Raw genomic sequence first — 21569 nt, forward strand, 5'->3', positions numbered from 1 at the left:
GCTGTCGAACACCCCCAGTGAGCCACAAGCATCACACTTGCATGGTCGCAACTAATTTTTATGTGAGCAACGAACACTAAGGCTTGGAGGCTGTATTGATTCACCCAACTGTACTCACCACAGAATCAACAAAAAAGGTGCGAAGTAGTGTCTCATCTTAGTCTCTCTATGCGTTTCCCTGATGGTTGGTGATGTGGAGTACTGGTTCTGAGAAATTGTTGCTCTTTTTTTTTTTTCTTAGTCAAGAACTACTTATTTGGATGAGAATGGGGCCTCTCCCAGATGGTGGCTGGCTCAGGCCGGGAGCCAGCAGCGCCCCCAGGCTGGGAAGGGCACCTCCTCTTGCTTAGGTTGGTGAGGATCTGGCCCTGGTTGGGCCGGTAGAGAACCACGAAGCTCTCTGGAGGGAGAACTGGACCTCTGTTCTTGTCCACCTGACTCATCACCAGATAAGTGGCCCCTTTCTTCATGGGCGGACACTGCTTGCAGGGCACATAGAACTTCAGAGGGGTATCAGTGGGTGGCGAAGGCAGGTCAAGGGTTCCGGTTTTATAAACACCCATGAGACCGACAGTGATGGTCAGGCGCTCGCCTGGGCCCCGCACCATGGACTTCACTGTCGCTGTCACCAAGTTACTGGCGCAGAAGTTGCTCTGCAGGGTGCCTGTTCACCCGCACTGCTTTGGGCAGGGTGTTCTGGGTGCACCGGGGTCCACGGGGGTCCACGGGGGTCCACGGGGGTGGCCTCACCATCCCGGGAAGCCTCGGGTTTCCCCGCAGGTGGGAGTTGGGGCTTAGCAGAGGGCTGGACTTTGGGCTCGATAGGAGGCCGAGAAGCCGTCTGCTGTGACGCTGAAGTCGGACACGAACTGGACCAGCAGCTCGTTCCCCTCGGAGATGATGGGACCTGGGACCGTGTAGCGGCAGTAAGTGTCGGGCTCCACGTCAAACTTCCCGAAGGTCAGCAAGATGATCTGGTCCAGGCCGCAACGATGTGCCAGGAACAGCTAATGCCAGGAGGGTGGTCGGGTTCGGGCCAGTTGGGCGTGGTCAGGGTCCCCCAGGCCTTCCCCAGGCGCCCTCCGCAAAACTGGTGCTCAAAATAAATAAATAAATTAATTAATTTAAACAAAACAAACAAAAAACTGGTGCTCATCCCTATAACTCAGGCCGCCCCCTCCACCCGCGGGTCCGTGACCCATTTCCGCCTTGCGCCTGGGGCAGGCCTGGAAGAGGGGGCAGATGGGCGCGGGAGAGGGTAGAGAAGGCGGGGAGGAGGGCCTGAAGGGGCAGTTAGTGAGGGAAAGGGGTATGGGAGGTGTTGCTCATTTTTAAGTTCAGTAATCTTTTGTTGAGGGTTCTTTAAGTATTAAAAATGCAAATTCTGTCAAATACATGATTTTCAAACATTTCCTTTTTTATGGGTTGTCTTTTTCACTCTCTTGAAGCTATACATTGAAGTACAAACATTTTAATCTTGGTGAAGTTCGGGAAGATCTCTTTGTTTTCAGTTTTGTAATCTTGGTCCTTTGATCCACTTTTTTTAATGTATGGTGTGAAGTTCAGGTCCAATTTTTCTTTTGCACGCGTCTCTTCACATCATTTATTCCTCTCCAGCAAATTATTTTGGTGCCCTTATCAAAAATCTACTGACTAAAAGTGAGGTTTCCAAGTCTATTCCATTGATCTACATATCTATCGTTACGCAAATACCACACTTGCATTGATTATTGTAGCTTTGTATGAGGAGGTGCATTTTAATGATCCTTTTAGATAAAACACTAGTGGCCCAATGATAATTCTCATTTCATAATATTGTTATGAGAATTAAAGGGGTTAATATACTTAGAGTAATATCTAGATTATACTGATACTAAATAAATGTTAGCTACTATTCTTATGTCAAAAACAATTCACATGAAATAGTAACATAACCTGTAAGTTCTCTTTTCTGGCATAAAGAAAAACACATAGTAAGAAACCAAGATAATTTTATTTATTTTCCAAGATAATATTAAACACTGTACTACAGAATCTCAAAAAGCATGTCTATAGAAGGTTCAAAAAAACCCAAACAAACAAAAAACCAAAATGAAACAAGCAGCCACCTAAGTGAGGCATCAACTAAGTCCACATGGAAGCAGCACACAAGCCTGCGTGATCCAAGGACTGTAAATAATAAAACCCAAACCTTTAGAAGGGAATGGTATCGCAGCTGAAACTGTGAACACCTGATATCCAGAAGGCTGTGGATAGTGGAAGCCCAAAATGCATTTGCAGGGTTGTTTCAATTTAAAAAAAAAGCGATGGGGAAATACCTGTGAATTGATCCTCCAGTGAATGTCCAGACCAGACAGTGACGTGGACAGCCTTGTGACTATGCATTAGAAAGTAGTTTAGTGTAGATGCAGTTAAAGTTTAATACCTTATCATTTAGTCTCCCTTTTGACTCACTTCAAATTTGTTCTACTCTTTAATATTCCCCTTTCTTTTCAACTGAGGGTTTTCTGCTTTGTCATTGTTGGTGTTCTAAAAACATTTTTTGCATATTATAAAATCCAGGATAGGTAAGTTTATAGAGACAGTAACTGGATTAATGGTTTCTTGGGGGTATGACAGGGAGGCTGGGGGAAATAGGAGTTAATAAGTACGAGAATGAAGAAAATGTTCTAAATTGTGATTTCCCAACTTTTTGATATGATTGAACTATTGAATTGTATGATATGCGAATCATATGCCAACACAACTGTTAAAAATTGAGAAGGCCCAAATCCATTTGCTGGGTCCTCACATGGATTAAGCCTCCAGTTAATCAATCACCTCTAAACATAGTCCAAGAGTGAGAATAGCTTTATCAGTAAGAGGATGCTAAAGCCAATTATTGCAGATGTAGTTGTTAAAAAGTAATACCTTATCTTCTCTCTCCCTTTTGATCCAGAGCTTTGTTTTGTGTAGGTACTGTTGTTTTTATTTGCTTGCCTCCTGTTTGTGCTTTGCATGATTTTCTGTACATCAGATCCGAGAGAGGTGGATGTACAGAGACAGTAACTGGATGCTAATTGCCTAGGGGCACAGCAGAACAGGGGGAAATTGGGGCGCTAACAATTATGGAAAAAAAAAGTTTTGAAATTGATTGTGGTGGTGGATTGCACAAATGTTCTTAATGTGACTGAACTATAAAATTGCATTTGTCTGGGTGCACAATCAAATGTGGTGAAGCTGATGGTACCCAGCTATCAAAAGATATAGCGTCTGATGTCTTAAAGGATTGAAGATAAACAAGTGGCCATCTAGCTGAGAAGCAACAAAGCCAACATGGAAGAAGCATACCAGCCTGTGTGATCATGAAGTGTCAATGGGGATCAGGTATCAAAGACCCAGAACAAAAAATCTTATCATTGTGAATGAGAGGGTGTGTGGAGTGGAGACCCAAAGCCCAGCTGTAGACAATTGGACATTCCCTTACAGAAGGGTCACGAGGAAGAGATGAGCTAGTCAGGGTGCAGTATAGCACTGACAAAACATTAAACTCTCCTCTAGTTCTTTAACGCTTCCTTCCCCCCAACTATCATGGCCCCAATTCTACCTTACAAATCTGGCTAGACCAGAGCATGTACACTGATACAGATAAGAGCTCACAACACAGGGAATTCAGAACAGATTAACCCCTCGGGATCAATAATGAGAATAGATACCAGGAAGGTAAAAGGGAAGGTGGGGGGAGAAAGGGGAAATTGATCACAATGACCTACATATAACCCCTCCCTAGGGGGACGGACAACAGAAAAGTGGGTAAAGGGATACAGCGGCTGGCATAAGATATGGGGGGAAAAAGTATAAATTTATAAATTACCAAGGGTTGATGAGGGAGGGTGGGAAAGGGGAGAAATGAGCTGATAACAAGGGCTCAAGTAGAAAGAAAATGCTTTGAAAATGATGGCAACAAATGTACAAATGTGTTTGACACAATGGATAGATGGATGGATTGTGATAAGAGTTGTATGAGCCCCCAATAAAATGATTTTAAAAAATTGTATTTGTCAGTAACCTTTTAAAAAAGTTGGTATTCTGAAAACGAGGTAAATTTCCATAATGATTAAACTCATCAAACAGCGTAAACAAGAATAAATTTATTTTAATTTCTTTTAAAGATTTAATGATATACAAAATGTATATAGTATAATATCTTTAAGTAATACATTTTTTCTTTCCCCATCAACATAAACACTATTTAAACAGCTTATCTCTTTTTGCCTTATCTGTATCTATGAGATACACTACTGAATACAAATAAGCTTTACACTGCTCTCTCCCAAGTAAAATTTATAAGTAGTACCTAGAAAACAAAGGGGAAAAAAATCAAAGCATAAAACTGTAATCCATGACAAGCTTTTTGTTGCTGAGTATTCAATAATAGTGGGGGAAGTTAAGTTACATTTTTATTGGCATAAAGTTGCATTGCAATTTCCCGACATCACAGAATGATAACCCCACTCAGCTTCTTAAGTAAGTGCCAACGGTATTCATGTTCTGATGTTCCTATGCAATTTAAAATGTAAGCATTCTCATTTACATTTTTATTTGATATACTGGTCAATACAATCTTTGGGGATGTAACTTCCAGGCTGTCACTATAGACTGGGGTAGGGAAAGCACTCTTCGCATAAGGTAACTTCTTTTGAATAATAAGTTAAGTTTATCCTTTTATTTGCTTAAGGTTCTACCAGTCTACCATAGTTTTCTTCTATTTGACAGTGACTTGATAAAACAACGCAAAAACATACAAACAGCAACAACAACAAAAAAACTAATACTTTTGCACAATTTGGGTTTTATTTAACAAAAAAACTGGCTCTATCTTTAAATATGGAGCCTAACCCTGATTCATAAATAAAATTCCTCTTACGAAATGGTCTTCAGCTCAGGCCCCTTATAGAATATCCCTGTGAATCTAAAATTACAACAAGTATGCCTGCCTAATAGCCAATAAGTGTCTGTTGGGAACTCACACTGCTCCCCATCGAACACACCCAGGAAGACCTTTGATTTCCACTTAGCCAATGGCTGAATGATTTCATCTGTCTTGCTTAGTGGCAGTGAACCAGCTGCCAAATAAACTCTGCAGTGACACCTCCCTGTGATTAATGGTATTGCACCACTTAGGAGGGTATCCCCTTCATCAGAACAAAGTCCAATGAGAAATCCTTTGCTGAAAAGAGCCCTTTAAAAAGTTTTAAAAACTAATTTTCCTTTACCTTTAATATTTATCAGCTACCAGCTGTATCCTGTTGGGAGTTTTTGACTGACTAGTTTAAGCAGGTCAAAAGAATATTGACCTATCAACTGTGCTGGAGTCAGCAACTTCATGCTACACACACCTTTCTATATATATATTATCAAACAATTCCTCCTGAAGGAAAAGTAACACAGTAACATTTTTCATGAGGTGTAGGCAAAAACCAATGATTCGGTAATATTATAACATCAGACGAATAGAATTAGCTGATTCTGATTCTTTGGTAGAGTTTTCAGGCTGAAGAGTCCAATCTGAAGGCGCTTCCTGAGGAAATATAATCTTATCAGGCGTGTAATCATTCCTCTTCAGATCTTCATTCATGCCAACCAAAAAGAGAAGGAAAAAAAGTATTTCTTAGAAGTGGAGAATTGAAGAGTTGAGTTAATTTTCCTTTAAATATGTTAGATCTATTTTTTTAAACCAGGCTGTTATAAATTCAGTAGTTATGAAATTGATAAAGATAAAATTCAATCAGTCAACAAATAATTATTAATACTGACCATAAGTATTTTCTAAGTGAGTGATTCAGCAGTGCACAAGGCAAGCAAAGTCCTTGCGTGTATGCAAGAATTTACCTTCTAGTGAATAAAGAAAAATAAGCCAAAAGAAAAATGATATAATTTCTAGTAGCAAAAGTGCTTTGATAAAAAAGGATTGTGATGAAAGTCACACGAGAGAATGGAGGTCAGTGGTTCTCAACCTTCCTAATGCCACGATCCTTTCATACAGTTCCTCATGTTGTGGTGACCTCCTCCCAACCATAAAATTATTTTCGTTGCTACTTCATAACTGTAATTTTGCTACTGTTATGTATCATCATGTAAATATCTGATATGCAGGATGTATTTTCATTATTACATATCGAATGTAATTAAAGCATAGTGATTAATCACAAAACAATATGTAATTATATATTGTGAAATGTTTATGTTTTTCGATGGTCTTAGGGGAACCCTGTGAAAGGGTCATTTGACCTCCAAAGGGGTCTCGACCCACAGGTTGAGAACCACTGATGTAGGTGATTCTTTCAAATTGGGCAGAAAGCAGGAGAGGTGACAGCTGAGTAGAGACGTGAATATTGAGAAAATACTTATTAAAGCTCAACAGGAAGTGTTCTAGGCCGAGGGAACGTGACCTGCAAAGGCAGGAAGAGGGAACCGGACTGGTGTGCTCTCTGACAAGAATGGGGGGGGTGTAGCGAATAAGAGATCGGTGTGCTCTCCGACTGACTGACAAGAAGGGGGTGCGTAGTGCAGTAGTTAACAGGAAGACCAGAGCAGCAGGTAAGGCCAAGTGCTGGCCAGTATGGTCTGTGTGCCAAATGCGGCCTGCTCTTCTTTAAATAGTCTTATTGGACACAGCTCCCTAATTTGTTTAGACTGTCTACAGCAGGCAGTACAGCTGGGAGTAGCTGTGACACAGACCATGTGCCCCCCACAAAGCTTAAGTGTCCACTAGCTGGGTCTTTTATAGGAAAAATTTGCCAATTCCCGATTTAGGGAATGTGATCTAAGTATGCTGGGTGGCAAAAAGCTTCTAACTGAAAAGCTGGAAGTTCAAGTCCCTTTCCCTCTTTCTATTGCCCTGGCATCCCCTATCGACACCTGCCACCCATTATTGCCACTGTGCACGCACTCCTCCTGTGAGTCACAAACTGGGACAGATGCCCAACAGAAACAGTGAAACCACATCGGAAATAATGTTATACCCTTATATGATGATCTTAACATAAAACACTCAGAATGACTTAAGTGAGCAGTTTATATTCAATGGCCCAAATATATACCTGCCTGTGGGGGGAGGTCAGATGCGCAGGCATTCCCTCCCCTGAAGGCACTCAGTTGCCAGACTGCTGTCTCATCCCTCCACAGGGGTGGGCCTGCTCCCTGCCTCTGGGGACAATGGACAGGCTCCTGTAGGCGGAGTTTTCACCCTACTGATAATGTTCCTATGGAGACCCAGAGACCACCCCCTAGACCACCCTCTCATTGCTGTGTAACCTATAGTGCAGCCCCTTCCTGTAATGTATGTCTCTACCTGTAATTAGTGGGCTGGCTTGCCCCCAAAAGGTATATAGGTGTGAGCCAGCAATATAGAGCTCGCTCTCGGACTCTGAGCTCCTTGCTGCTCACTCCCTCCTCCTCGCTCCCTTGTTCCCTTACCCATCTTCCCCGCGTCAATTTTTTAACGACTACACCTGCCATTGTGTGAATTATTTCATTTATGTTAAACAAAAGTATACAATCATGGTCTTACCCTTTGCCAGAAAGTTGATTTCGACTCAAGAAATATCCCTGTGCAGGGTTTTGGAGAGTGCACATGTCTACAGGAACAGTCAACTCTCTCAGGAGTGGCTGGTAGGTTTGAACCACTGAAGTAATAATCTACAGTGCTGCCAGGCTTCCTTACACATGGCCTTAGGGGATGTAAACGACTTTGTGGCTGTATTGTGCAAAATTCAATGAAGTACTTTTTATCAATATGTGTTTCTTTACAGCTTTGTTCATATGTATTTTATCAACTTGTAATAATAGCAACTTTGTACTTCCTCTTTTAGTTAAAGTTATTAAATTGTAAAGGTCTTTTCCAATGTTGCCTACAGAAGAATGGTTTTTAATGTACAATAAACATACATATAATCATACCATAATTTACTTACCCACAACCATTTCAAAACCCCTTATCATTGGATGCAAAATGAAATATCTAAATTAGAAGTTCACTTACAAAATCTGCTTTGATAAAATATTGTCTTAAGTCTTTTCTCTGCTGCTAATATAAGAGTAGAGGCAAAGGGAAAAAAGTGTACCGGGTGCCTAATGTGCTTTCTTTTAGTTCTTAACAGTATCCTATATGAAACACAAGTTACACACTTTCTACCGATGAGGGCAAATGAACTCAGAGGTGAACTGTTGGTGGGTATGCCACTGAACACACAGAGTCCTTGGTCTTTTGGGCTATTACCAGACAAGACAGGGTCCTGGGTTCAGATGATATGAACAGCATATTTCTAGCATTTTTAGTGTGCACTGCTGATGTGCCTGAACACTAGAGTTAGGAACGTCCAGGAGAATATAACGTGAGAACAATACTCTGATAGTAAACATCATTCCCAAGACAATGGTTCCAATTCAGGCTATTTAAAAAAAATATGAGATACTGTGGTTCTAAGTATTTTACAAACACCTACCCATTTAATCCTCAGAAAACAAAAACCAAGCCAAACAAACCTTCTGTGAAGTCCTTACCCCCTGGAACCAGGCAGACTGGCTCCCGAGACCAAGCTATTAACTACAAAGTTGTCATAAGTAGCAAAGTGAAAAAAAAATCCAGCTCCCAGGTGGGGCTCATTTTCCCAGAGTCCCAAAGGGGATGCTGAGGAACACTAAAGGGTGTCTGTGTTAAAATCTGCAATTCTTCAAGTACCAAGACGATGGTGAAATGGAATATTCCTTTACAAACTCTTTGCCGGTTAACTTCTAAGTCTACTCACCTTTCAGATCTAAAAAAGTATGTCAGTTCCCCAGGCAGCACTTCCTGACCTCCAAGTTTGAGTAAACAAGCTTCCCTGTTGTTCTAGAGCCGTCTGCCCTCTCCTTTTCGTAGCTATGCATCATAGTCTTGTAACTGCCTGCAAACCTGGTCAGTATTCAACAGTGAACTAAAGTCATGCCTGCCTTGTTCCTATCACACTTTTAAGCCTAGAAAGTTCTTGGTATCTCGCAGATAATAAAAATCAGACTCATGTGCATTTCCCTGTCAGTTTCATCTATAACCAACAAGAAGCTGCTGAATCCGGCACAAGTAGAGGGCATTCTGAAATGAAACCTTCATGCCTTTGGCCTTATAAGGTACTATAATAATCAACTCTGCTAATGGTTATATACTATCCTGGTTAAGAAAATGTTTACCTGGGAGTTTAAGCTTTCTACAGCAAGAATTACAGTGATGTTTTGCTCTAAAATTTTTTATTGCATCTTCTCCTAGATTTGCTGGTCCAAAAACCATATCACAGGATCTGGAAATGGTCATTCAAAAAAATAAAGAAAAGAAAAACATATTAGAAATGTAGAATTTAAAATTATGAAAACATTTTAATGAAATTATTAGAACTCAGTATTACCTCTTTTCTTCTGCTTTTATCACAGATGGGTCAGTTAAATTTTCACCCACACCTACAAAAGTATATATATAAAAATATATAACTTATATAACCTAAACATTGGTATTTGCACAATAAAGTCTGGAGAAAATTTTATAACATCACCAACCATTATAGTATTATTCAAAGTAGTGTAATTTTTCTTTTATCAGAGGGCTCTATTAAAAGAGGAATATAAATCATGTTATGTCTTCATGCTACAGAATATAATGAAACTCAGACTTGAGTGATTATCTAAAGACTTCCATGATATATAAGTAGGTAAAAAATATAAAGTTATGTGTGTATATTACACACTCAGCCCCAGAGACTGGATAATTTAGCTACAATCACCTTTCCTCTCCTCATACTGAGGCTGCCCCACCCACCAAGTGTGGGGTCTCGTGCCTCTGCCTGGGGAAATGGGCTGTTAGCGGCTTTGACCGTGCCGATGTGACAGAAGGGATTTAGGTCAGCTTTGGAGCCCATAACTAAGAGCTCCTGGTTTTTCTCGGAGGAAATGCTAGCTGCCAGGCAAGAAGTCCAACTGCTTGAAGCTACTAGCTGGGAGGAGCCTTCTGCTAGTGGGTGCACAGGGAAACCACCTGGTGGAAAAGTGAGGGATTTAGCTGACTGACACTGACTGGACTCCTCAAATATGTCTCTAGTCGAGCGGTCCCAGTGAGTTCCAGCCGTTTCAGCCCTCCCAGCCGGTGACAAGTGTCCACACTCCCGCATCACATACGAATAAGCAAATAAAGTAGTGGCTGTTTTTAGATGGTAGTTTAATTTGCAGTAACGGATAATATAAACACCACCAGGAAATAAGAGAAATACTTGCTTTTGTGATAAAAGAATACTCTTTATACCTTTAAAGGCTCAAGGCTGCAAATGTGCATAGACTGGGGGATTTCATGTATTTTTGACTTGATTTTTGGATAAACATACAATTCATTCAGTCAGGCAAACAAGTTAAGCTCCTCATAGCTGTTGGCTACATATGGCTTCTACCTATGTAAGTTTTCTATTTATCATTTGCATCACATGAATAGGTGAGAACTTATTGCTCATATTCTCCTTAGTAACATGCTGATAAATTTACCTTGCAAATCAAGTACCAGCAACTCTCCTCTTGTGTATTCATAAGTCCAGTGGCTGAAGGCTAACATGATCTCTTCCAAGGTATTCGTGGGGATAATTTCATCACCATTGTTATTGTTGTATTTCCTGAATTCTCCAGTCATACACTCTTCCACAGCAAACCACTGTCCTGCTGAGTGACAGTACAGCAGGAAAACCTCAAGGAACCTTACAAGAAATAATGATAGACATTACCGCTAGTCTTGCTTGTAAAATTCTCATCTGTAAAACAGGTGAGTGATGAAATATTCAGCATCAGTCATGAAGAGAAAAAAAAGAAAATCCTGTTACGCATAGAATATTAAATTAAAAAACAAAAAAGCCAAAAAAGGTGAAAAGCTCTACCTTGGAGAATATGGGATGGATTTCGGTTTCATTTGGTTGAAGGCAAATGTGAGTTTTTGTGCTGCTCTCTGTTGCTGAATTTCCTATAGGAGGTTGGGGAGGGAGGGGGAACATGTTCAATATTTGGACTCAGCTCCAAGTAAAGCCCACTGCGAAGTATTCACTGTACTTACTCTGAGGCAGAGATGCAGAACGGTATCTTCTTTATAAACATGTGACCAGGTGTTAACCACCTCAGGAAGAAAAGATTTGATGATATACAGATGCCCTGATTTGAGGATATCATGCTCTGACCAGGCACACTGTACTTTGACAGCTCTTCGTAAGCCTCCTCCCATCTCCTCTTTACTTAAAAATTCAATTTTGGCACAGAGGCCTAGCTGTGACCAAGAAGACATGCTGTTATTTAGTATGTTGGGAGAACTCTCTTCCAAGCGATACACAGTGACAAGCTCACCTGCAACACGAATAGACACAGTTTATGTTTAAATGATGTCTTTTAAAAAGGACCAAGCAGAAGAAAATTTCAAAGGTATCTGTAATTGATTACTAGAAGATAAAATGACCAAGTTGTGATTTTATAAAAAGGAGTTTAAAAGCAACAAATGCTAGGAAACTCAGAATATACTGCTACAGAGATTGCTGAACTTGTGTTATTTTGATAGCTAATAGGCCTTTTCAAAACAACATTTTTGGAGATAATCCAGAAAGACACTACAATTCTAAGTACTTGTGAGTAAAGTTTGTTTTGGGTTTTTTTGTGAGTAAAGTTTTTATACAGCATGTTGAGTTATCTGCTGTACAGATTCTGAGATTATAAATTTATAGCATTCATCACTAGACAATGGATCAAGAGGTTTTTCCGAACTAGAATATACCACAGCTTCTGGATATGTCAGATAAACAAATTTAGTACCTACAATACTTCTTTCTTCCATTTATGTATGTAACAAACTATGATAGTACTTAAGACTACTGGAGAATTTATATGAAATCAGCACTTTTGAAATTGACCTGTCCTGATATGATCCTTCTTGCTTCTGCCCCACTCACACGCTATGTAATCCTAAAACCCAGGATTAGTTAAGAATAGTTGTTGCCTTTGATTTACCTCTTGGTGGCACAGGTGTGAATGGAATGCTCAGTGACAACCTCATCAAGTTATTTCTTTCCACAGCTGCGTAAAAATGAGAGAAATAATGAATTATCTGAAAGCCCAAAATATGACTAAATTTTGTCTTTAATATTACTGACCTGAATAATAGTAATTTGTATCCATAACTGGCTTAAACGGAGAAGCAAGACCTAAAATGGCAGATAAACACATAAGATCTTTTTGAAAGAAACAGTGTGCCTAAATTCTTTGCTATCTCTTATTAGGGGCTCTGGTGGTGTAGTGGGTACAAGTTGGACTGTGATCCTCATGGTCGGCAGTTTGAAACCAGCAGCAGCTCCTCGGGAGAAAGACTAGGCTTTCTACTCCTGTAAATAGTCACAGTCTCAGAAACCCATAGGGGGTCACTATGAGCCAGCATTGAGTCGACAGCAATGAGTTTAGGTGAGTCATATAATAATCTAACGTTTTAGAATAATCTTTCATGATACTTTTCCTCATAAAAATAACCAATAGAAGCATATGTCCCTTCTGTCCAGTATAACCCACTATGGCAGATGAGTGCTCACGTGTGCTCAATCTGGATAGAAATGGGTGCGTAAGCTTCACATCTCTAACTCCTATCTCAAGGGGAACAAAACGTCTCATAGGTGTTTAGGGATTGGGCTTGTGGCTGTGCAACCATTTTAGAACATCTACGAAACTACTATTTTGAAAAAAAAAAAAAAGAAACTACTATTTTGTTCTTGTAAGCATAGGACCCATGACTCGATCTTATATGATATAAAACATTTTTTCAAAGGGACCTTTCTCTCATTCCTAAATTATATGTGAGGAAAACCGTTAATTCAAATGGAGAAATTAGAAAAAGAAAAAGATGGTGAAGAAACGGATCTACTGTACTGCTGGTTCCTAGAATGTCTGGAGAAAAAACCTGTCGAAAGTTTTACTACCGCTATGAACCAATTTAAGAATGTGGAAGAGGGCTACCGACTCTCTTCTGGTTCCAAGCCATTGAAGTGTGTCTCAGGGAGAGGAGGGGGAAGAGGGTAATTTGGAAAGTAGTGTTGTGAGTGGGCAACATTTACCAGATCACGGAATGGGAATGTGCATGCTGCACTGGGCACCTGGAAAGTACTTTAGTATGAATAAGACAAAAGCTTTCAACACCAACTGTCTTATTAAAATCACCTGTGATTGGCTTGACTATATATCCATCGTAATAAAATATAAAAACTCCTTTCATTTCAAAGGATTCTCTTTCAGTGATTTAGTTACTCAGCCAAAGTTGCAAATTAATGTTAAAAAAAATACAGCCAGGCTACCAGAACTGGGAAATACCAAGTTGCATTGCCGGGGCGGACTTGGCTGAACCCAAAAGGTTGCAAGTTACAGGTCACCCAGACCAGAGAGGTGTCTCAAAAACCCCATGGATCACAGTTCTACTCGGATAAACACACAGGGTCACCAAGAGTCAGTCCATTTGACGGCATGTGGGTGGTGGCAATATGCCAGCCTAAGAAAGGTCAGTGGATTTTACGCAAAGACAATGAGAAGGAGAGGAGTAACATGGCCTTGTCTATTAGAAAAATCATCTTGGGAGACAAACTGACACACTAAAGAAAATGAGTCCAAACTGACACTTCTATACATCTGATTTTGAACACTTATTTGGCAGTAACTACTAAATATAAACATATGCATCCCTGCTGATCCAGATCCAATAATTCTACTCCAAGGTAGACACCCAACAGAAAATACACGCATACCAGGTAACATGTACATAAGAGCCAGATGTTAGAAGCTACTGAAATTACTATTCAAAAGCAGAATGAATACATTCATGTAAGAAAAAAATACTGTATAGTGGTGAGAATGCACAAACTACCATTGTACACAGTAATAGTATACCTTTTAAAAACATACGAGGGGGTACCCCAAAACCCAGGAATTTCCCCCCAAAGCTATGTATTTAAATTTTTTTTATAAAACAACTTTATCACCTTCAAAATACTCCCCAACACACTAAAAACATTTGTGAAATCTGCGATTCCATTCTTGGAAACATTTTTCAAATATCTGTCTGAATGGCTGACAGCACCTCCCTTGTTTTTTTTCTTCACCAATTCTATGTCATCAAATTGTTGTCCAAACAAAAAGAAGTCACACAAAGCAAGGTCAGGTGAATCAGGTGCATGGGGCAAGAGAGGCATGCTGTTTTTTGCCAAAAACTAGCACACTGAGATGGCTGCGTGAGCAGGTGAATTGTTGTGGCGGCAAAACCAGTCCCTGTCTGGCACAAATCAGACCTTTTTTTGTGGCACACTTTTAGGCAGTCTTTTCAGAACCTCTAAATAGAAAGCTTGATTAACAGTCCGCCCCAGTAGAATGAACTCCAAATGCACTATCCCCCTCACATTAAAAAAGAAAAACAAACAAACGAGCATTTTCTTGATCTTTGATTTTACTTGACGAGCTTTTTGTGGGTGAGGTGACGGCATCTTCCACTGGCTTCACTGATGTTTGCTTTTGGGGTCATAAGAATAGCACCATGTCTCCTCACCAGTAATGACCTTGGAAAAAAGTCTGGGTCGCTTTGGAGCTGTTTTTTTCAAAGCACAGCATGTTTCCACTTGACCGCTTTTTCCCAGCCAGTCAGAACCCAGGGCACAAATTTCACAGCCACCCTTCTCATTCACAAATCTTCTGTTACAATTCACTGAACTGAGTTCTAAGATGGTCCAGATAACTTCCCCAGCCCTTCAATGGTCTGTAGTCGGTCTTCGAGCACGTGCACAAATTTTGTCATCATTTTCATCTGTTTGGGAAGTTGATGGATGTCCAGAACGAAGTTTGCCATCAATCAACATTTCACCTTTTTTGAAACGAGAAAAACACTGGTACATTTGAGTTTTTCCCATAACGCTATCCTTGTATGCTATGTTCAATATCACAACAGTTTCTGCAGCATTTTTCCTGAGCAGGAAACAAAATTTCACAGCTGCACACTGTTCTCTGAAATTGGTCATCACAAAACACGAGTATAACTACATTTACAAAAATATTCACTGTGACCAAAGAGAACCTTCCCAGGCAATGCCACTGGGTGCACTAACTCAGAGAGTTGCTGGATGCTAACAGGAAAAATGTGTACTACCTTGTTTCCCCAAAAGTAAGGCATCCCCTGAAAATAAGACCTACTTACAGTTTTGCTTCTCGCTGAAATATAAGGTATCCCCCTGAAAATAAGACCTCCCGGAAAATAAGCCCCCCAAAGCTACCGTAACTCTGGACCATAGAGGCAGGCACCGCTGCACAGCTCATTGTTGGCCGCAGCGCAGCCGGAGCAGACAGGAAGTGCGAGGTCTCTTTTAATGAAACAATAAATGTGTACTGTATTCTTCTTCATGGAAAAATATGACATCCCCTGAAAATAAGACCTAGCACATCTTTGGGAGCAAAGCTCCACCCAGCGGAGCTTTTTTCCGTTTTCTTTTTTAGTACTCCCTTGTATGTCAAAAGGAAGTAGCCAGGCACGAGGGAGTACATATTGCAAGATTCCATTTATATAAAGTACCAAAACAGGTAAAACCCAATCTATGGCATTATTTAGGGACAAAACAAAAACAAAAAAAATAAAATCAATCCATGGTGTTACTCAGAGACAAACAATAAGGGTACAGAAAGGAACTGGAATATTGACAATCTAGTTTATAATCTGAATGGTGAGTTTACATGAATATGCTAACTTGGGAGGAGCAGGCTTGTGAAATGTAAGGGAGTACCCAAAAAAACAAAAACAAATTCTGGAATTGCACTGGGTGGAGCTTCCATAGTATGCATTTTTCTGCTAGGTGAGCATCAAACAACTCAGTCTGAGCTAGTGCACCTAGTGGTGTCACCTGGAAAGGTTCTCTCTGGTCACAGTGAATATTTTTGCACAAACCTCGTTTATTATGATGTCCAATTTAAGAGAAAGTGTGTGGCTGTGAAATTTTGTTTCCTGCTTGGGAAAAATGCCACAGAAACTGTTGTGATGTTGAACACAGCTTACAAGGACAGCACTAAGGGAAAAACAGTGGTTTTCTCGTTTCAAAAAGGTGAAATGTCAATTACCGACAAACCTCATTCTGGATGTCTGACAACTTCCCAAACAGATGAAAATGCCCACTTGGAGTACATTGGGAGTTCGTTCTACCAGGTCAGACTGTTAATGGCCTGATTTGTGCTAGATGGGGGACTGTTTTTGCCACCATGACAATGCATCTGCTCATGCAGCCATCCCAGTGCGCCAATTTTTGGCAAAAAATAGCATGCCTCTCTTGCCCCACGCACCTCACTTCCCTGACCTTGTTCCGCTTGACTGTTGTTGTCATGAGGAGGGACGTGAGAGGGCAGCAATGTGAAAATGTAGAAGAGGTGCTGTCAGTCACCCAAACAGATGAGTTTGAAAAATGTTGTCAAGAATGGAATCGCAGATTTGACGAATGTATTAAGTGTAATGGAGAGTACTTTGAAGGTGATGAGGATATTTGTAAAAAAATTTAAATACATAGCTTTGAAAAAAAAAATTCTGTTTTTTTGGGGGGAGTATCCCATTGTAGTTATTTTTCTATATGCATATTAAAAGTAATTTCAAGAAAAGTTTTAAAATGATAACAATCTGAATGGAAAGCAGGAGTGGAAATGTATAGAAGAATAGAGTGGCTGTATCTGGAGATATTTAAAAGACAAATGCAGATCTTTGAGAGTCAAAGAGCAAAGTGGGAAGAATAACTTTCTTAGATGCCATCTAACTGAATAATTCTATCCACAATGATGATCAGAAAAGGAGATGGCTAAATCTGGGGGATGAAGAGGTGGGGCCAACAAAGAACATCATTCCCATAGTGAACTACATGTTCATGAAAATGCCTAGATTAAAGGGAAACTGCCTGAAGAAAGAATTCTAATCTACTTAGATCCTTTTCAAAGACTAATTCAAAAATTCTTTACCTAGAATATTGTGGTATTCACTAGTAAAAATCATACATAAAATTTTTTAATGAAATATACCACAAGGACTCACCATTTAATGCTCCTTCTTCAGATGGCCTAAAGAAATACAAAAAAATATTTAGTAAGTTGTTTCACTATTTTAGTTTTGGCTGTTAAGTGCTATCAAGTCAGTTCCAGCTCACAGAGAGACTATACGGAACAGGGTGTCTGGTCCTGCACCGTCTGCTATGTCTCAGTCAACTGTTGCAAATATGCAATGTCAATTCATCCTGTTGAGGGTCTTCCTTTCAATCACTGTTTATAGACTATCATTTAACTTTTTGATTTTGTGAAGTCATGATGACTTACAATAATAAATTATTAAACAAATTCTGAGATTCAGATTCACTTTTATTTGAACATTGGCCATTTCCAAGTTTAGGACATTCTCTAACCTATACATAGAAAACCCAGACATGTGCACTTATTTTTATCAACTGCTTGTATCCAAGGTAAACCTAACCCAAATCAAACCAAACTCACTGCTATCGAGTCAATGTTGACCCTGTAGGGCAGGGTAAATCTGTCCCTCTGACTTTCTGAGACTGTAACTCTTAAGGAATAGAAAGCAGTGTCTTTCTCCTAAGGAGAAGGTAGTGGTTTTGAGCTGCCAACCTTGCAGGTAGCAGCCCAACACTTAACCACTACACCGTACACCAGGGCCCCTCATGGTAAACCTAGGTAAAAGCATTAATAGTTCAGTGCAAAACTGAAGGCTCAATATATCAGGACTTCTTTATTTGTGGAGATTCTTTCCAGAACTGTGTCTTCAGATGACTTTGCAGGATTCTAAAAACACTTTAATTAGAATCAATGGGCAAAGCATTAAGAGAACAGCTATTTTGGAAAACTCAATTTCCAATACAGAAATTGTTCTCCTCAATGGTGACTTTATTTATTTACAACAACTATATTAGTACTAAGAGGCCTGGTAGCATAGTGGTTACACATTGGACCGCCAACTGCAAGGTCAGCTGTTTGAAACCACCAGCAGCTCGTGAGAGAAAGACAAGACTTTCTATTCCTATAAAGAGTTAGTGTCTTGGAAACTTAGGGGCAGTTCTACCCTGTCCTACGGGGTCATTAGGAGCTGGCATCGACTTGATGGCAGTAAATTTATTGGTGTTTTTTTCTGGTTATCAGTACTAAGTGGAGCTATTTAATCCCGTGGAGTCAAGTGTAAATTAAGAGACAGGTATAGTAGACGGTAAGTGGACTGAAAATCAAGAAACAAGAGCCAGAGGTTTAGCACATTTACTTATACAGATATGGGCCTTGTTCAGACTTTCTGGATTTAGAAGTACAGGAATCTGAAGATGTAACTTTCACATTAATAGTAGAAATGTTTTCTTATACTGAATATTTTGACCCTAAGAAAATCTTTGGAAGACCAAACAAGAATTGGAGCACTTGAATCATGGGCTTTGAGAAGAAGACTGAGTATACCATGAACTGCCAGAACACTGGAAACTTTGCCTCGAAGAAGTGCACCCAGAATGCACTCTAGAAGTGAGAATGTGAGAATACTTGTTCTTGTGTACTTTGGACATGCTCTGAAGAGGGATCCGTCCCTGGAGATGAAAATCAGCTTAGAAAAGAGGTTCAGTCCCTTCCATGAGATGGTCTGACACAGTAGCTGCCAACCAGGGATTCAAACCGAGAACGGACTGTGAGATTGGCTGAGGACTAGGCAGCCTTTCTTTCTCTTGTATTCTGGGTCTCGATGAATCACTGCCAATCCACCAGCCCTAAACGAAAAATATAGTCCAAGCCCTTAGTCTACTGCTAATAAATCACTCTTTCTTCTCACACCTGTGTACTGACCAGTTCTACACTGCTAGGTAGGGTTCTGTAAGAAAAGGGTCAAAGGAATATGTACTTTGCTGTTGTCACAATTTACCTTATGGGCTTACTGTGTGGCTGAAAGTTGATCCACAGGGTGAGTTCCGTTCCAGGCTTCTCACTAGTAAGTTTGGTATTTTTTTTAATCGCCCCAATGATTATGCTATGTCCTTCAAGAAAATATATCACTATTACCCGTTGGAGCCCTCCAAAACAATTGCTATAATCTTCTGAGCTGACATGTTTTCAACAAGCACATTAGGTTCACTCAGAAACCACCGACTGGAGCTTGCTCTTTGGATAGTATTGGTAAATCTGGGACTCATCTAAGGTTAAATTTAGGTCTATAAAATTGTCCTCAATTTCTATCTTGCTTAAAACATTGTGATGAACAATGATCTACATGTAACTCCCTCCCTGGGGGATGGACAACAGTAAAGTGGGTGAAGGGAGACATTGGACAGTGTAAGACATGACAAAATAATAATAATTTATAAATCATCAATGGTTCATGAGGGAGGGAGGGGGAAAAGAGGAGCTGACACTAAGGGCTTAAGTAGAAAGAAAATGTTTTGAGAATGATGACGGCAACAGATGTACAAATGTGCTTGACACAGTGGATTTATGTATGGACTGTAATAAGAGTTGAAGGAACCCCCAATAAAATGATTGGGAAAAAACACACAAAAGAAAGTAATAAATATTAAAAAGTAGAAAAAAATAAAATGGACTGTAAGGGAGCTCAATTGATAGGGTGCTAAATTTTAACCTAACCGCATCTGCGATAATCTACTTTCTAAGCCATAGCATTTTCAATGACTTCATATGTACGTGAAAGTTGGACAATGAATTAAGAAGGCAGAAGAAAAAAAAAAGATTGTGATAAGATCAGTTCCTTGAGTTAGACAAAAGCTTGATCAGGCTGATCGGTTCACTTAAAAATTGAAAATGCTGAAAAAAAATGGAAAATGTGAACCATGTGAGGTTCTCACCTCAGTACAAATTGAATCAATAATAATTCTATGGTCTTCTACTATGGTCACCTCTCTTGAAGAGCTCAATTATGAGGTCTTCTCAACATTCTTTTTCTTGGTGAGGGGAGGGCATTCCCATAAATTTGTTGCAAAACATTGATGCTATAGGAAGATGTCCAGTAAATTAAAAAAAAAAAATGTATTATTAGCCCTGACCTCAAAATGGCTTTTTAGTAAGGTACAAACAATATTCTGCAGTCACCCACTGATAGCACAGTTGGTCCTAAACATGCTTAGAATCCAAGCACCCCCTTTTTGAAGGCACTCTATATGAGACCAAGGTCAGGGTATGAGGGCTTCTCTCTAAACAGAAGTATTCTAGTATTCATGGAGAGCAACTGCTTTACTCATCAACACACTTTCCAAAAGTGCTGATAAGTAGAGAAGTTATCAGTGAAATGGAAGTCTCAGATTACATCTTTTTTTTTCTTTCAGATTACATCTTTTAACAAAGGTATTCAAGACCAACTAGGACAGAAAATTATAAGAAAATTATAATTGTAGCAATATATAAGATGTAGGAACCCTGGGGATACAGTGGTTATTTGTTGGGCTGTGATCCACAAGGTTGGCAGAACGAGCCGCTTTCTACTTCTATAAAGAGTTAGTGTCAAAAACTCAAAGGGGCAGTTTCACCCTGTACTGTATGACAGGGCAAACTGTACCGACGAACTTTCTGAAGCTCTCTCCCTTTTAGTTCTATGTTACATTCTGGTCCAGTTTACTAATTCCTCTTTTTAAGTGTGCTTAATCTTTTAATCCTTATCATACCATTGACTCCATTGCAGTGGCAGTGAGATATAAGATGTTATCAGTATAATTCTATCAATAGTGTATGGCTATAATAGAATTCTAATTGTGGATATAATCAAAGTATAATTATATAAAATAATAAAACATTTCTTTACAAAATAATAACAAACCTAAACTAAGAGACACTAGAACTGATAATTACAAATCGTACAGGAACATTAAAAAGATAGAGCAGAAGGGGGAAGAAGACAATACTTAACAACTATGGCACTTTTCAAGCCTAGGATGAAGATTTACTTACATTTGTCTGTTAGACGGTTTATCTTGTAACCAGTCCTTCAGTAAAAAACAAACACATAAAAAATGTAAAGAAACATTTCTAGATGAAGCATAATTGTTTAACTGTTTTATTTACTATGTTTTAAGAATGAAGGGCTTAAAATATGAAATTATTGTTTCACAAAACTGAACAAAATAAGTAAATTAATTTAATTACCACACAGCTATTTTACTAGATGAAATCAAGAAATTTCAAGAGTTTTATAAAGAATATTTCTCACAACATAATGAAAATCTTTCTAGTTCTTTGTCAGCCTGCTAAAATTCATAATTGTTTCTAATGACAATTTTATTTTCTTAAATAATTCTATAGTTTTCAAATGTCATTTGCCAAAGGAAAATCACACCTAAGTATAAAGATGAGACACTAAAATAATGCAAAATTTGAACACTCAAAGACCACCATTAATGACATGTAGACATATTTCACTGCAGACCCTTTCCCTGGTTCTAGAAAGGCTTTTCACCCTGCACTGGGCTGTGATCTGCAAAGTTGGCCCTTCCACACGCACAGCTGCTGTAAGGAGA

General features: G+C 39.5%; 1 protein-coding gene and 1 pseudogene across 1 annotated transcript in view; both read right to left on the reverse strand.

Annotated features, from left to right (window-relative positions):
* Positions 1 to 248: 248 nt before the first annotated feature.
* Positions 249 to 1202, reverse strand: LOC105979212 (annotated as a pseudogene).
* A 2913-nt stretch (positions 1203 to 4115) lies between these two features.
* The window catches only part of TRPM7 (transient receptor potential cation channel subfamily M member 7), a 119669-nt gene continuing 102215 nt past the window's right edge, over positions 4116 to 21569 (reverse strand). The window contains exons 30-39 of the mRNA XM_013006334.2: positions 21004 to 21038; positions 17105 to 17130; positions 12177 to 12227; positions 12034 to 12099; positions 11096 to 11379; positions 10923 to 11005; positions 10540 to 10745; positions 9420 to 9471; positions 9208 to 9314; positions 4116 to 5607 (exon numbers count right to left, since the gene is read on the reverse strand). Of these exons, the coding sequence (XP_012861788.1) occupies positions 5477 to 5607; positions 9208 to 9314; positions 9420 to 9471; positions 10540 to 10745; positions 10923 to 11005; positions 11096 to 11379; positions 12034 to 12099; positions 12177 to 12227; positions 17105 to 17130; positions 21004 to 21038 (1041 nt within the window). The 3' untranslated portion in view covers positions 4116 to 5476. The remainder of the gene's footprint in view (positions 5608 to 9207; positions 9315 to 9419; positions 9472 to 10539; positions 10746 to 10922; positions 11006 to 11095; positions 11380 to 12033; positions 12100 to 12176; positions 12228 to 17104; positions 17131 to 21003; positions 21039 to 21569) is intronic.

Source organism: Echinops telfairi, unplaced genomic scaffold, assembly GCF_000313985.2.
Source record: "Echinops telfairi isolate 266 unplaced genomic scaffold, ASM31398v2 ScPeMD7_8;HRSCAF=38, whole genome shotgun sequence".
Taxonomy (NCBI): domain Eukaryota; kingdom Metazoa; phylum Chordata; class Mammalia; order Afrosoricida; family Tenrecidae; genus Echinops; species Echinops telfairi.